Below are 16,819 nucleotides of genomic sequence, written 5' to 3' on the forward strand. Positions count from 1 at the left end.
GTTGGTAGGTCATGGTGCTTGCAACACCAGGGTTGAGGGTTTGATTCACACGACCACCCATACATGAAAATTTAGTTACAACTGTATTCACTTTGGATGTAAGTATGCAAGCATGACCTAAAGTTGTTTTGGATAAAAGTGTCTGCGAAATGGTATATATGAACTTGACAATCCCTTTTCAGTCTCTCCTTTTTTAGGGGGATTAATTATTCTCGATACAAATTGTTAGTAGCTGGTGGACTTGGAGACAGCCAGCAAAGGTATTTCTTATGGTTTTTTTATATTGTGCTTGACGTATATACAGTATATGCATGTAGCACTTTAATCTTTATGACAAAAAAATATGGACAGAAACAATGTTAATATGAGATTTGTTCAAAATATGTATTTAATGTGTACATTTGTACAAATATCCAAAATAGAACACTAGAAAATAGAACAATAGAACACCATATATTGACAGAAATTACATTTCGTGTCTCTGTCATTTATCTTGCACCACAATAAGGAAACAAATCACTTGTCAGTGATGGAGCCTGTATTGCTTCCTCTTTATTATAGGTTATGTGGTGGAAGATGGAATGTTGTTAAACTGGAAAGGTGCCACCATGGGGTGACAAATATTGTGCAAAAAAAGTCAACTTTGGTCTTTGTTCCTAGTTTTAACAATGAAATGGGGGACATCTGTTGTGAGCAAATGAAACATTATTGGCCATGTCATTCAATGGTAAATACATTGTTTTAGATCTAAAAACACATATATTGAAGGAGGGTATACAGTACGATAACTCCAAAATGGACTGTTGTCAATAATGACGGTCGCTAAAAATAGGAAAACTATACAGCCATTTTAGATTGAGGTTAACTGGGTGAGCTCTGAATGGTCTCTCTGCAGCGTCCTCTTCTTTAGAATCAACGCCTGCCTCCAAACTGGGTCACTTTCCTCGATAGGTCATCAAGTGGAAATAACAGTCAAGGAAATGACTTGTCTTCTTCAATGCATATACTGAAGTGTAATAGGGAAGTGTAACAGTTCAAAGTAGACCAATATACACATGGCCATACAACATTGCAGCTGGTGGTAGTGGCTTTGAGATCTTGTGTAAAGCCCTATATAAATACCACCCTTGCCCATTATAAAAACGACCGGTGAGGTTAAAAGGATATGTTTGTTGGTCAGCTGCTTTATGGTGGATTGCATCTTCATCTGGAACGCAATCTGAGCCTCACACATACAGGCGTCTTCACTCAGCTCATTCCCACTCATCTCATTCGCGTCCTCTGAAAAAGACATCAATGGCAATAATGAATAAATGCTACATTTTCTATGAAAAACCTGACATTAAGTTACTGCAGTTACCAATAAACAACTTATCTGTTAGCTTTTCCTGTATTATTTTGGTCGTCTAAATATGATAGGCTACTCAGTATTACGCACAGGAGGTTGGTTGAGTAGGATGGGCGTGGTAATGGCTGGAGCGGGATAGGTGGAATGGTATCAAATAGAGCAAACACATAGTTTCCATGGTTTCCATGTGTTTGATGCCGTTCCATTCACTCCATTCCAGCCATTATTATGAGCCGTCCTCCCCTCAGCAGCCCCCTGTGTTACACAGTAGCTAGAAACATAAAGTGTCACTTCTTTCACACCTAGGGATCTATTAAAATCATTTTCCATAGTGGTTACAAGGAAACGAATTGTGTAGTTACAAATTGCACAATGCAATCAAATATTACATTTCCCTGTTACTATGAGGTTATTGGAGCAACGTAATGTAAAGTGTTACAACTAGTTCACTTAATGTAAAGTCAAAACTTCCAATACAGACAATGCATACAGTCAAGTGATGTCAAGTAGTTAGTCAAAGATCAGGTGAAGTTTTTTTAGATCATCGAGGGGAAGTCAATGGTAAATCAATTGGGTTTGGCAAAAGGTTAACAATCACTTCAAAGCTTTAATCAAGGCAGTAGGGCCAGCCATTCATTCAAGCTTTAACCAAGGCAGTAGGGCCAGCCATTCATTCAAGCTTTAACCAAGGCAGTAGGTCAGCCATTAATTCAAGCTTTAACCAAGGCAGTAGGTCAGCCAATCATTCAAGCTTTAACCAAGGCAGTAGGTCAGCCATTCATTCAAGCTTTAATCAAGGCAGTAGACAAGCCATTAATTCAAGCTTTAACCAAGGCAGTAGGGCCAGCCATTCATTCAAGCTTTAACCAAGGCAGTAGGTCAGCCATTCATTCAAGCTTTAATCAAGGCAGTAGGTCAGCCATTCATTCAAGCTTTAACCAAGGCAGTAGACAAGCCCCTTCATTCAAGCACTTGTTCATCATAACACAAACCCATCATGTATACTTTGATTTTTCAAGGTCTCCCGTAGATGTGAAACAAACCACAGGTGACTGCATGCAATTTGAAATACCCAGGCATCAGTCCAACAAACGTATGAGGCCAAACACAAGTCAGTCGACCAGGCTCCTCCTTTGGGTCCTTCTCCTGGATCTAGCTGTTGTTCCCCTAGCGGCTAGCTCATGCTGCACCTTCCCATGCGTATCCATTTCCTTCTTCCTTACAGTGGCAGAACTTGCTCTTTATGGAGTCCACGGTGCTAAAGTCAGCCGAGTGAACGTAATGCTGGTTGTGGGGCTCAGAGGCAATCTCCAGGAACTCGCTCTCCTCCGTTTAACCCACCGCGTACATCTCCACACCTGAGGAAAGAGAGAAGGAAGACAGGACAGGACAAAGGTCACTCTTTAGACAAACTCAAAATTGTGATAGGGTGCATGATATACATCGGGTTGGATGTTTAATTATTACACAGCTACGGTAGGAGGAAACATACATTCAAATAATGAACTCAAAAAATGTACTGGATGAACAAACAAAAAAAGTGAGTCATTTTAGAGTTTGTAGTTGTCATCTTACAATTTCAGATATGTTCAACTCAATAAAATGGTGTTACATTATACTGTTTAAGAAAAAGGTCTCTCACCTTGCTCTTTAAGGTTCCTGGCATGCTCCGAGATGTCGTTTTGCAACTGTCCATCCGTCAGCACGATGGCCACCCGGAGCACTTTGGCCTGGTGCCTTCTCCCTGTGTGAAGCTCCTGTCCAGCAGGTGGAGCAGGGTCAACACGGTCACGGAGCCCATGTACTGAACACCTCTCACTGCCTTCTTCAAAGCCTTGGTGGTGGTTTAAGGTGAACTAGGTCCGGACTCAGCTGGTGTACTGGATCAGGCCAAACTGGACAGTGCCAGCGCCGACTCATCACCAGCTCAAAGTTGTCCAGGCGGACGCTCTTGCAACCGTCGATAACCAAGGCAGGTGGAGAGCTCTAGCCCTGCAGCCCGGGCTACTCTGCAGCTCTGTGGGTTTTAATGCTAAATAAGCCACGCCGACGCATCACAACAAACTCACCATGTATTAGCCGTATAAGGTGAAGAGGGGACAAAGCAATGTTAGCTAGCAAAGATGGCGTAAACGCATTGGATAGTGGCATGCACAGTGCTTGACTTTGGCAGGAACACACAGGGACTGAGTTCCGGGGGCACCTTAAATGTTCCACATCATGAGTTTCTGCACCTGTTGTAGAATAATAAATATAACAGTACCAGCAGCCAGAATGACTGTGGCATCTATTTCAGTCCACTTCAAGCACTGGGCATGCATACCATAACAGCAGCACTTAGGATTTCTAGCCTATGAATTCTGAAATAAAGGTGCACCAACCGTTGGAACCTGATCCATTTTGGTTTGGGTTTGGGTTCTGGTTCTGGTTTTGGTTCTGGTTTTGGTTTTGCAAAGAACCTGCTGCCAAGTGTAAACATAAGACAAAATCTTTCACATTAATATTGACCTTTGCCCCTAAATACGAGGCTTGTTTTGATACCCTCCCATTTTCTGTACTACACAATAAATACAGTAAAAATGTCCCCTACACACAAAAACATTCCGGTAACACTTTATTTGAAGGCTACCTACATAAGTACTTCATAATACATTCATAACTCATACATGACATAACACCTTCATAAGCAGTACATGAGCATTTCATAAATACTTATGTCAACAATCGTTGAAATCTGCAGTATAAGTATCACAAAAATCAACCTGTGGTTGTTGGGAAATGCTGGCTTATATATGGGTTATTCATGGGTTATGAATGTGTTATGAAGTCCTTATGTAGGTACCTATCGAACAAAGTGCTATCCACATTCCCGATAGAGGCTTGTGGTCCTTACGTGAGCATGTTTTCTTGTCTGCATTCAGTGTATAGCCTTCTCGACACTTGCAGGCGTACGAGTTGTTGTTGTTGTTGTTGACACATATGTGGTCGCAGTCGTGTCCCAGGGCACAGGCGTCCACACCTGTAAACAAACATCCTCACAGCTGATTGGTTTAGTCTGACAACATCATCACCTTGAACAGGACTAATCAGGTTAGAATTAATTCAGGTAAATTATTAATTACTTTCTAATTGGTCAATTGATGGTTATCATACGGAATCTATTTTAATTTTTTTATCACTGTTTCACATTAAATGTTGAAATAATTATTACTATTAGTCAATGTTTTTTGGGTAAAGGTGCACAACACCAGTCCTCGAGAGCTGCATCTGCTGGTTTCCATTCTTGATTTTTAAACAAAAACTAGTTTAGACCTGGGAAACCAACAACTAGTTAAGACCTGGGAAACCAACAACTAGTTAAGACCTGGGAAACCAACAACTAGTTAAGACCTGGGAAACCAACAACTAGTTTAGACCTGGGAAACCAACAACTAGTTTAGACCTGGGAAACCAACAACTAGTTTAGATCTGGGAATCCAACAACTAGTTTAGACCTGGGAAACCAACAACTAGTTTAGACCTGGGAAACCAACAACTAGTTTAGACCTGGAAAACCAACAACTAGTTTAGACCTGGGAAACCAACAACTAGTTTAGACCTGGGAAACCAACAACTAGTTTAGACCTGGGAAACCTACAACTAGTTTAGACCTGGGAAACCAACAACTAGTTTAGACCTGGGAAACCAACAACTAGTTTAGACCTGGGAAACCAACAACTAGTTTAGACCTGGGAAACCAACAACTAGTTTAGACCTGGGAAACCAACAACTAGTTTAGACCTGGGAAACCTACAACTAGTTTAGACCTGGGAAACCTACAACTAGTTTAGACCTGGGAAACCAACAACTAGTTTAGACCTGGGAAACCAACAACTAGTTTAGACCTGGGAAACCTACAACTAGTTTAGACCTGGGAAACCAACAACTAGTTTAGATCTGGGAATCCAACAACTAGTTTAGACCTGGGAAACCAACAACTAGTTTAGACCTGGGAAACCAACAACTAGTTTAGACCTGGGAATCCTACAACTAGTTTAGAACTGAACTGGGAAACCTACAACTAGTTTAGACCTGGGAAACCAACAACTAGTTTAGACCTGGGAAACCAACAACTAGTTTAGACCTGGGAAACCAACAACTAATTTAGACCTGGGAAACCAACAACTAGTTTAGATCTGGGAATCCAACAACTAGTTTAGACCTGGGAAACCAACAACTAGTTTAGAACTGAACTGGGAATCCTACAACTAGTTTAGACCTGGGAATCCAACAACTAGTATAAACCTGGGAATCCTACAACTAGTTTAGAACTGAACTGGGAATCCAACAGCTAGTTTAGAACTGGGAAACCAGGTACGTTTCCTGGGTGGTCAGTAACATTAGTAGGTGTCAAGGACTGAAGGAAACTAAAACCAGCAGGACTGAGGCTCTTATTCAATTGTGCACCGCTATTATAGGAGGACTTGCAAACATGACTTATCTCTCACCTAAGCCTGAGCACTAGCCTCATTCTCTTACCACACAGCGTTTCCCTGAACTTGGACGTGAGCTTCTCGATGACGCCGTAGGTCTCCACGTAGAACACGTGTTCGTCCAATGGCAGACTGGCCATGAGACGCAGGGACTTCATGTCCGCCCTGTCCACCCCGACTGCGTAGATCTCGATGCCTGCCGCCCTCGCCGCCGCGGCAACCTCCTCCACCGTGTCCTGGGGCCGCCCGTCCGTCACGATGATGGCCACCTTGGCGATGTTCTTGTTGGTTAGCCGGGCGCCTGATCCCTCGGTGAAGGTCTCCTCCATGGCCGTCTTGATGGCTAGCCCCGTCATGGTGCCAGCCGCTAAGGATTCGATGCGCGCCAACGCTGCTTTCAGGCCCGGCTTGTCGAAGTGCGTCTTGAGCAGGAACTCAATCTTCACTGTGCTAGCGTAGTTCACAACGGCAACACGTGTTGCGTCTGCGCCAATGTCGAGGGTGTCGACCATGTCAGCCAAGAAGATTTTGACCTTCTCAAATTCTTGGGGGCGTACGCTACGGGAGCTGTCGATGATGAACACCAGATCTAGGGGGCGGCTTTTGCAGTGGGTTTCTGCGAGGGAAAAGAATGTGACATAGGTTTTTACCACAGAGGGTGAAATGGTTTGCTCTACACACTTTGACAGGGAACTGCTAGCCAGACATCCTCTGTCATATACACTGAGTGTACAAAACATTAGGCACAACTTCCTAATATCGAGTTGCACCACCCTCAAAACAGGCACAATTCATCGGGGTATGGACTCTACAAGGTGTTGAAAGTGTTCCACAGGGATGCTGGCCTATGTTGACTCCAATGCTTCACACAGTTGTGTAAAGTTGGCTGGATGTCCTTTGGGTGGTGGACCATTCTTGATACACACTGGAAACTTTTGAGCATGGAAAAACCCAGCAACGTTGCAGTTCTTGACACACTCAAACCGGTGCGCCTGGCACCTACTACCATACCCTGTTCAAAGGCACTTAAATATTTTGTCTTGCCCATTCACCCTCTCAATGGCACACATACACAATCCATATCTCAATTGTCTCAAGTCTTCATCTACACTGATTGAAGTGGGTTTAACAAGTGACATCAATAAGGACGTATAGCTTTCACCTGGATTCACCTGGTCAGTCTGTGTTATGGAAAGAGCAGGTGTTCCTAATGTTTTGTACATTCAGTATATATATCAAACATATTCAGGCTTCACATTCAGGCCTGGAGTTGCTTAAGGTTTTAGCAAGTCACCTTATTAACATGTGCTACTATTTTTAAAAATATTGGATGGGAACGTTAGTTTTTAAGCGGGCGATCGTGCATGCTTCTTTACACACAGCAACGATATGCTACAAAAAAAAGCAGTAAAAATAAAAGTCTAAAGGAATCTGAAGTAATAAAGGAATCTGAAGTAAAGTGGATTAGGAATGAATAGGAGATGAAACAAAGCTTCGTTTCTGACCTTTTCTGAGGGATGTAAACATGGTAACTAGGGACGGCAGGTAGCCTAGCGGTTAGAGCATTGGGCCAGTAACCGAAAGGTTGCAGGATGGAATCCCTGAGCTGACAAGGTAAAAAAAAAAAAATCTGTCGCTTTACTGTTCCCTGGGTAGGCCGTCATTGTAAATAAGAATTTGTTCTTAACTGACTTGCCTAGCTAAATAAAGGTTAAATTTGGACTTGGAAGTCAATTCATCCCATGTAGTATAGTAAGCACATGTTTATCCTATTTCTCTCAAGATTCACCTGCAGAGGACATTAGAAAAACAATAGTGACTTTTACCACAGCACCTGCTCAATCATTGAACAAGATAAGAGACTGGAAAAAGAAAGGGGTAAGAGCACCAACAGAAGGGAGGGGTGTCAGATTTCTTCCCAGCAATCAATCAGTCCTTGGGGGGTTCATTAAAAATTGTTTTTTTTCTTCTTATACCTGTGACAGCACTGATGATGGGGGTGGGGGTGCAGGTCGAAGGGGTGGTGCGGTGAGCTGGAGGTACATGACTGGTGGCCATTTCCTATGTGGCTGCTAGTACTAGTGTTTATTGCCATGTGCTTTGGGCCACCACGAGGGAGGAAGATGCAGTAGAGCAATGGTTATTGTTTTTGGTCCAGCGCCTATGGCTTACATGGTGATGACGTGAGTACAACAAAAAAAACGCGTATAGCCTTAAGCATCAGTAAGAGGCTGGCTGCTAGCCTTAAGAATCGGTCCTGTCTGCTAGCAATTGAGTACAGATGCAAAAAAGCTGATGAAAAATTAAAAATAAAGATGAAAAATAAAATTTCTACAGTAGTAATCGACATCATATAGTATCTTGTTTTCCATTTCTCACAATGTAACGTTAATGGGTTCTGAACTTTTAACTTTGAAATATAATAGCCGGAAGGATGAATTTAGCCCAAAGGACTGAGTAAGTTAGCCTACACATTGACAGTCCTTCCTTTGGTGTGCTATTTGGTAACATGTTTCTACTAATGAATTTCTAAATGCATGTTATTCTGGCAAGATAAGAATGTATATTTACAGTATCAAATCATTTACAGAATTCTTTATTCTGTAATTCCAGACGACTGGCCAATACAGGAGATTTGATTACATTCGAAACTTTAATGCACATCATACATGGACGTCAATGGCAAATTATTAATTTAAATATATTATAATCTCAAATATAATTTAATATAAACAGCCGTCTGCGCTGACTATTCCAAATATCGGCTACCGCTGTCTGCGCACTATAGACAGAAAACATTGGCCTCTCTACAGAATAATGGACCATGCATGAAAATTAACCAGCCTCCCAAATCAATAGTTCTTTGATTCTGAGATAACTGAGCTGGTTGCTGAACATTCCAAATTTGTTGCTGACCTTGCTGAACACTCTGAAATGGTTGTTGCTGTTGGAAGCTCCGCTGAAACGTTTGCCGTGGCACGATGGGGCTGTCTGCCTGATGCTGCCGAGGATGGTATCCTCCATAAAGTCGGTATGTTGCTTGGACTTCCAGGGCAAGGAAGGAAATGCAAAAGACGAGTCCTCCGATTAACGATGTCATCCTGTGGCAGGCAGTTGGTTCTTTTAATAGGTCCGTATCAAGAAGCAATTCATAATACTAAACCACGAGTACAATCATTTGCTCTCTGGGGGCATATTTAAGTATCTCCGGCCGACACACGTGGGAGAAAGTTGTCCAATCGAAAATTAGACGTGGGAAGAAAAGATCACAGTTCGGTGTTGGTTCGGGTCAGGTGTGTGACCTGCTTTACGCACACTAGGCTAGGCAGACGATGTGATGGGGTTGGAGAGGATGCAATTTTGTTTGCCATTGTTCATGCAATGTGCGACCCCGAGCGTCACATACAATCACATGCAAGCTTATTCGTGAGATCAGTTTTATTCTCAATTTGTTATGCATAAATTATTTTTATTAGAACAAATAAAACTTAAACACATCTAGTATAGACTTAAATGTAAATGTAGTATAGCTACAATTGATGTATAATAATATTCGTTTGAGTATATTGGTCTTTCAGCTTTATTACAGGTTATTAAAACCGACAGTTGTAATTAAAAACTGAAATACTTTTCCGTTACAATAAAAAAAAACGTTTATTTTTAAAACGCTATAAATGTATTTGCTGACATTTTTCGATTGTTAATGAATATTATTAGTGAAAATGATGAACAAACTTGTTCACAAAAATAGAAGCCACTGGAATTCGGTTAAATTGGTAAAAGAATAAAGAGTAAAATCATTAGTTGGACATAACAAATTTATTCTGGCCAAAACTGTACCTCTGAAATGCTTGTGCTCATATTAAAACAACTGTATAATTTTACTTTGTTTATGGAAAATCCTGAACCAAATTCCAATAATCTTTCCATAATGCATATTATTATTTTAGCAGAAAGCAAGACGGTAGAGGTGTGCAGAGATGAGGATCGTAGGGAGGACAAAGTTACAAGGCTGCTCTTGAATTATTATTGAAATGTGTTGTGCTTTCTGGCACTGCCATAGTATCATCCACTGGCTGACTAGCTGGCTGCAACCTGGTCTCTGAGAATTTCGTATTATTCTTTAGCTAAATCTGGGAAATCAATTTATTTTGTATGTTATGTTTCATATGGTATGTATTAATTTGTTGTTTTCCATCACCAATTTCTTATGATATGTTAATAATTATGATTCGTCTTATATGTTAAGAATTTGAAAAACATACAATATGTTACGAATTCTAGCTAGGTGGCTTATGTTAGCTAGCTGGCTAAGGGTTAGGGGTTAAGATTAGGGTTTGCTAAAAGAGTTAGGTTTCAGCTAACATGCTAAATAGTTGCAAAGTAGCTAAAAAGTAGTAAGTAGTTAAGAAGTTTATAATTAGCTAAATTCTAAAGTTGTCCGTGATGAGATTTGAACTCACAACTTTTGGGTTGCTAATCAGCTGAAATGCTAAAGTTGTCCGTGATAAGATTGGAACTCACAAAGTTTGGGTTGCTAATTAGCTAAAATGCTAAAGTTGTCTGTGATGAGATTCAAACTCAGCCTTTGGGTTGCTAGACATTCGCATTATACACCTACCCATCTACCCCAACCAACCACTCTTCTTTAATTTTTGCCTTAAATAACCATCTGTCTTATGTAACCATACCAAACATAACATATCATACTAATTTGAGTGTCCCAGATATACATTTACTATGTTACGTCAAGTCTATGAGACCAGGCTGCCCAAGTGGTCGCATTTGAGCCCTGCAGGTATGATCTGTGTTCATACAGGGAGGAAGTGTATCAGTGGTGACACAATGTGGACCAACTGGTTCCTACACCTCGACTCTCACACAGTGCGCCGAACAAGGAAGAAGGTGGGCAGAGCCAAGCACACGGAAGCCCAATTCTATTGGCCTGTTTCAGCATGTATTTGCATATTTCCCTTATGGAATGGCTACTCTCTGAAGTTAACTCGGATTATCCTTGCAAAGATTTTTGTCAAATATGTACAGTAATAGTGCTTGGAATTGTAATGTATTTCCGAGTCCATCTAGGGCTTTTCTATAAATGGAATGGATAGAATGTAGACCAGCACGTTGCTAGGCTGCTGTGTTCCAGAGAATGGAATGGGTAGAATGTAGACCAGCACGTTGCTAGGCTGCTGTGTTCCAGAGAATAGAATGGGTAGAATGTAGACCAGCACGTTGCTAGGCTGCTATGTTCTAGAGAATAGAATGGGTAGAATGTAGACCAGCACGTTGCTGGGCTGCTGTGTTCTAGAGAATAGAATAGGTAGAATGTAGACCAGCACGTTGCTAGGCTGCTGTGTTCTAGAGAATAGAATGGGTAGAGTGTAGACCAGCACGTTGCTAGGCTGCTGTGTTCTAGAGAGTAGAATGGGTAGAGTGTAGACCAGCACGTTGCTAGGCTGCTGTGTTCCAGAGAATAGAATGGGTAGAATGTAGACCAGCACGTTGCTAGGCTGCTATGTTCTAGAGAATAGAATGGGTAGAATGTAGACCAGCACGTTGCTGGGCTGCTGTGTTCTAGAGAATAGAATAGGTAGAATGTAGACCAGCACGTTGCTAGGCTGCTGTGTTCTAGAGAGTAGAATGGGTAGAGTGTAGACCAGCACGTTGCTAGGCTGCTGTGTTCCAGAGAATAGAATGGGTAGAATGTAGACCAGCACGTTGCTAGGCTGCTGTGTTCCAGAGAATAGAATGGGTAGAGTGTAGACCAGCACGTTGCTAGGCTGCTGTGTTCCAGAGAATAGAATGGGTAGAGTGTAGACCAGCACGTTGCTAGGCTGCTGTGTTCTAGAGAATAGAATGGGTAGAATGTAGAACAGCACGTTGCTAGGCTGCTGTGTTCTAGAGAGTAGAATGGGTAGAATGTAGACCAGCACGTTGCTAGGCTGCTGTGTTCCAGAGAATAGAATGGGTAGAGTGTAGACCAGCACGTTGCTAGGCTGCTGTGTTCTAGAGAGTAGAATGGGTAGAGTGTAGACCAGCACGTTGCTAGGTTGCTGTGTTCTAGAGAGTAGAATGGGTAGAATGTAGACCAGCACGTTGCTAGGATGCTGTGTTCCAGAGAATAGAATGGGTAGAGTGTAGACCAGCACGTTGCTAGGCTGCTGTGTTCCAGAGAATAGAATGGGTAGAGTGTAGACCAGCACGTTGCTAGGCCGCTGTGTTCCAGAGAATAGAATGGGTAGAATGTAGACCAGCACGTTGCTAGGCTGCTGTGTTCCAGAGAATAGAATGGGTAGAATGTAGACCAGCACGTTGCTAGGCTGCTGTGTTCCAGAGAATAGAATGGGTAGAATGTAGACCAGCACGTTGCTAGGCTGCTGTGTTCCAGAGAATAGAATGGGTAGAATGTAGACCAGCACGTTGCTAGGCTGCTGTGTTCCAGAGAATAGAATGGGTAGAATGTAGACCAGCACGTTGCTAGGCTGCTGTGTTCTAGAGAGACAGAGAGAGACAGAGACAGAGAGAGAGGGAGGAAATACATTTTGTGAAGTTGGCTAATCTGACATTTACACAACAATAGCACACAACAATAGCACTCTAAAAAGGATGTTCATACTTTTACAGTTGATATTTATTACTTATTTTGCTTTCTTCTGCATATTTATTCTGTGCAGGCTACTAAAATAAGAGAGAGGAGGGAACTACTGCCTTTTAAATTAGTCTCTCTGTGAAGGGGACCACTGCCTCTAAAATGGGTGTCTTTGGGGAGAGAGAGGAGGGGACCACTGCCTCTAAAATGAGTGTCTTTGGGGAGAGAGAGGAGGGGACCACTGCCTCTAAAATGAGTGTCTTTGGGGAGAGAGAGGAGGGGACCACTGCCTCTAAAATGGGTGTCTTTGGGGAGAGAGAGGAGGGGACCACTGCCTCTAAAATGGGTGTCTTTGGGGAGAGAGAGGAGGGGACCACTGCCTCTAAAATGGGTGTCTTTGGGGAGAGAGAGGAGGGGACCACTGCCTCTAAAATTAATGTCTTTGGGGAGAGAGAGGAGGGGACCACTGCCTCTAAAAAAAGAACGACCTACACATTGAAGCTGTGGGGTGAGAGATTTCTATTGTATTGTTAGGCAATTTCCTGTGCTGAAATGTATCCACATAAAGTGCTCAGCCAATTTGCCTCAATGGGGAACAAATCAGTGATCAAAGGTGTTTGGGTGTTGAAGCAGAAATTCACCAGGAGAGACCAGACTCCCCTGTACCCAGCTGACCAGACTCCCCTGTACCCAGAGACCAGACTCCCCTGTACCCAGCAGACCAGACTCCCCTGTACCCAGAGACCAGACTCCCCTGTACCCAGCTGACCAGACTCCCCTGTACCCAGCTGACCAGACTCCCCTGTACCCAGAGACCAGACTCCCCTGTACCCAGCAGACCATACTCCCCTGTACCCAGAGACCAGACTCCCCTGTACCCAGCTGACCAGACTCCCCTGTACCCAGCTGATCAGACTCCCCTGTACCCAGAGACCAGACTCCCCTGTACCCAGAGACCAGACTCCCCTGTACCCAGCTGACCAGACTCCCCTGTACCCAGATGACCAGACTCTCCTGTACCCAGCTGATCAGACTCCCCTGTACCCAGCTGACCAGACTCCCCTGTACCCAGAGACCAGACTCCCCTGTACCCAGCTGACCAGACTCCCCTGTACCCAGCTGACCAGACTCCCCTGTACCCAGCTGACCAGACTCCCCTGTACCCAGCTGACCAGACTCCCCTGTACCCAGCTGACCAGACTCCCCTGTACCCAGAGACCAGACTCCCCTGTACCCAGAGACCAGACTCCCCTGTACCCAGCTGATCAGACTCCCCTGTACCCAGCTGATCAGACTCCCCTGTACCCAGCTGATCAGACTCCCCTGTACCCAGCTGACCAGACTCCCCTGTACCCAGCTGACCAGACTCCCCTGTACCCAGCTGACCAGACTCCCCTGTACCCAGCTGACCAGACTCCCCTGTACCCAGCTGACCAGACTCCCCTGTACCCAGCTGACCAGACTCCCCTGTACCCAGAGACCAGACTCCCCTGTACCTAGCTGACCAGACTCCCCTGTACCCAGCAGACCAGACTCCCCTGTACCCAGCTGACCAGACTCCCCTGTACCCAGCTGATCAGACTCCCCTGTACCCAGCTGACCAGACTCCCCTGTACCCAGCTGACCAGACTCCCCTGTACCCAGCTGACCAGACTCCCCTGTACCCAGAGACCAGACTCCCCTGTACCCAGAGACCAGACTCCCCTGTACCCAGCTGACCAGACTCCCCTGTACCCAGCTGACCAGACTCCCCTGTACCCAGCTGACCAGACTCCCCTGTACCCAGCGGACCAGACTCCCCTGTACCCAGCTATGTATCCATGAAGAGTGAACAGTCTCTGGGGAAACCAATAAACTTCAGTGTTGGAGACTTCTCTACTAAACAAGGGTAAGACCTGAAGAGTCCGGGTCTCTTGGTATTGACATGTATAATAACGACAGGAGGCTGCTGAGGGATGGATGGCTCAGAATAATGTTACTACGAGCCCGTCCTCCCCAATTAAGGTACCACTGTGGTATTGACATGTATAATTTCGAGCATAAGGTAGCCTAGTGGTTAGAGTGTTGGGCCAGTAACCGATAGGTTGCTGGATCGAATCCCTGAGGTGACAAGGTCAAAATATTTTGTTCTGCCCCTGAACAAAGCAGTTAACCTACTGTTCCCCAGTAGGCTGTCATTGTAAATAAGAATTTGTTCTTAACTGACTTGCCTAGTTAAATAAAGGTTAAATAAATAAAATAAAAAAATATATATGTAACTGATGTTGCATGGTAAGAACTTGGTCTTACTGAAAATAAAAAGCACTGTCAAAGAAAAACAACACAGAATTAAAACTGAAAGAGCGACTTCGGTATTTTATTATCCCCATTAGCTGTTGCAAAAGCAGCAGCTACTCTACCTGGGGTCCACACAAAACATGAAACATAATACAGAATGACATAATACAGAATGACATAATACAGAACAACATTAGACAAGAACAAATCAAATCAAATTGTATTGGTCACATACACATGGTTAGCAGATGTTAATGCGAGTGTAGCTAAATGCTTGTGCTTCTAGTTCCAACCATGCAGTAATATGTAACAAGTAATCTAACAATTTCACAACAACAAAGGAATGAATAAGAATATGTACATATAAATATATGGATGAGCGGCATAGGCAAGATGCCGAACGGCATAGGCAAGATGCAGTAGATGGTATAGAGTACAGTATATACATGTGAGATGAGTAATGTAGGGTATGTAAACATTATATAAAGTGGCATTGTTTAAAGTGACTAGTGATACATTTATTACATCCATTTTTGTATTATTAAAGGGGCTAGAGATTTGCGTCAGTATGTTGGCAGCAGCCACTCAATGTTAGTGATGGCTGTTAAACAGTCTGATGGCCTTGAGATAGAAGGTGTTTTTCAGTCTCTCGGTCCCAGATTTGATGCACAGACACAAGAGCCCAGACTCCCCTGTACCCAGCTGTCTGTTGATGAAGAGTGAACAGTCTTTGGGAAAACCAATAAACATCAGAGGGAGACTTCTCTACTAAACAGAAGTATTGTGTCATTGTTCTGGGGGGGAAGCTGGTTAGTCAGTTGTAGTCAACTTCTTTTTCTTACAGAGACCAACAGGAGAGATCAGAAGCAGATATTTCCAGTGGTCAGTCTTCCCAAAGTCATACAACAGACCTGGATTCGATATTCCTCATGGGGCGGCAGGTAGCCTAGTGAACTAGTAACTGAAAGGTTGCAAGATCGAATGCTGGAGCTGACAAGGTAAAAAATCTGTCGTTCTGCCCCTGAACAAGGCAGTTAACCCACTGTTCCTAGGTTATCATTGGAAATAAGAATTTATTCTTAACTGACTTGCCTAGTTAAATAAAGGTAAAAGAAAAAATTCACGGTGAGCTGTCTTACATAAAAAAAGAATTGAAATGAAATCTTTAGTCTGAATTCCCAATGGGTTTCCCTAAATGTAAAAACGGTTGAAAAGAAGGCCAAATATGATTTTAATTGAACATTTGTTGTATTGGTTGGTTTCAGTTGCTTGTGCAGAATGAATTACACCTAAATGTTTAAAATAATGAACACTTATCTTAACATCTCTTTCTCAGTCACTTAAAGAGACTGTCATCACTTTAGTGAAGAAAGAACTGAAGAGTTTCAAGAGGATTCTGAGTCCAGATCTCCCAGAATGCTTAGAGAGTCAGAGAGAGGATGCTGAAGATGAGAAGCAGGAGAGCAGGACCAGAGAGGGGGCTCTGAAGATCACACTTCACTTCCTGAGGAACATGAAACAGAAGTCTGTTTATTGATGTTTTACACACGGTTTTGTCTTTAGATGTGCTTCTCGACAACATAAACTCAAATCCAACCTGAAGAAGAAGTTTCAGTGTGTGTTTGAAGGAATAGCTGTCCTAGGAAACCCAAGTCTTCTCAATAAGATCTTTACAGCGCTGTACATCCCAGAGGGTGGAAGTGGAGAGGTCAGTAATGAACATGAGGTGAGACAGATTGAGATGGCATGCAAAAACCAAACTACGCAAGAGACTCCAATCAAATGCAATGACACCTTCAAGCCTTTACCTGGACAAGATAAACCTATCAGAACTGTGCTGACAAAGGGAATCGCTGGCATTGGAAAAACAGTCTCTGCGCAGAAGTTCATTCTGGACTGGGCCGAAGGAAGAGCTAATCAGGATATCCACTTCATATTTCCACTTCCTGTTCGGGAGCTGAACATGATGATAGAGAAAAAAACACAGTTTGATTCAAGTTGTGGAAAACTGTTTTGTGTATGTGAAGCATTCTGGAATCTCCAACTTTGACAAGTACAAAGTTATGTTTGTCCTTGATGGTCTGGATGAGTGCCGACTGCCCCTAGACTTCAAGAAAAACGATAGCTGCT

At 43.2% G+C, this 16,819-nt stretch overlaps 1 protein-coding gene across 3 annotated transcripts; it reads right to left on the reverse strand.

Annotated features, from left to right (window-relative positions):
- Positions 1–359: 359 nt before the first annotated feature.
- Positions 360–9,119, reverse strand: LOC139553956 (matrilin-3-like). Of its 3 annotated transcripts, none has more exons than XM_071366767.1 (6): positions 8,737–9,119; positions 5,867–6,436; positions 4,242–4,367; positions 3,730–3,807; positions 1,168–1,281; positions 360–959 (listed from the first exon to the last, which is right to left on the reverse strand). In XM_071366767.1, the coding sequence occupies exons 1-6, from the start codon at positions 8,918–8,920 to the stop codon at positions 913–915; spliced, it is 1,119 nt and encodes a 372-aa protein (XP_071222868.1). In that variant the 5' UTR covers positions 8,921–9,119; the 3' UTR covers positions 360–912. The 3 variants fall into 3 exon arrangements, with proteins under 3 accessions (XP_071222868.1, XP_071222867.1, XP_071222869.1); XM_071366766.1 differs by having other exon boundaries at positions 3,730–3,810; positions 8,737–9,118; XM_071366768.1 differs by lacking the exon at positions 3,730–3,807.
- Positions 9,120–16,819: the final 7,700 nt, after the last annotated feature.

This window comes from Salvelinus alpinus, chromosome 25, assembly GCF_045679555.1.
Source record: "Salvelinus alpinus chromosome 25, SLU_Salpinus.1, whole genome shotgun sequence".
In the NCBI taxonomy this organism is placed as follows: Eukaryota; Metazoa; Chordata; class Actinopteri; order Salmoniformes; family Salmonidae; genus Salvelinus; species Salvelinus alpinus.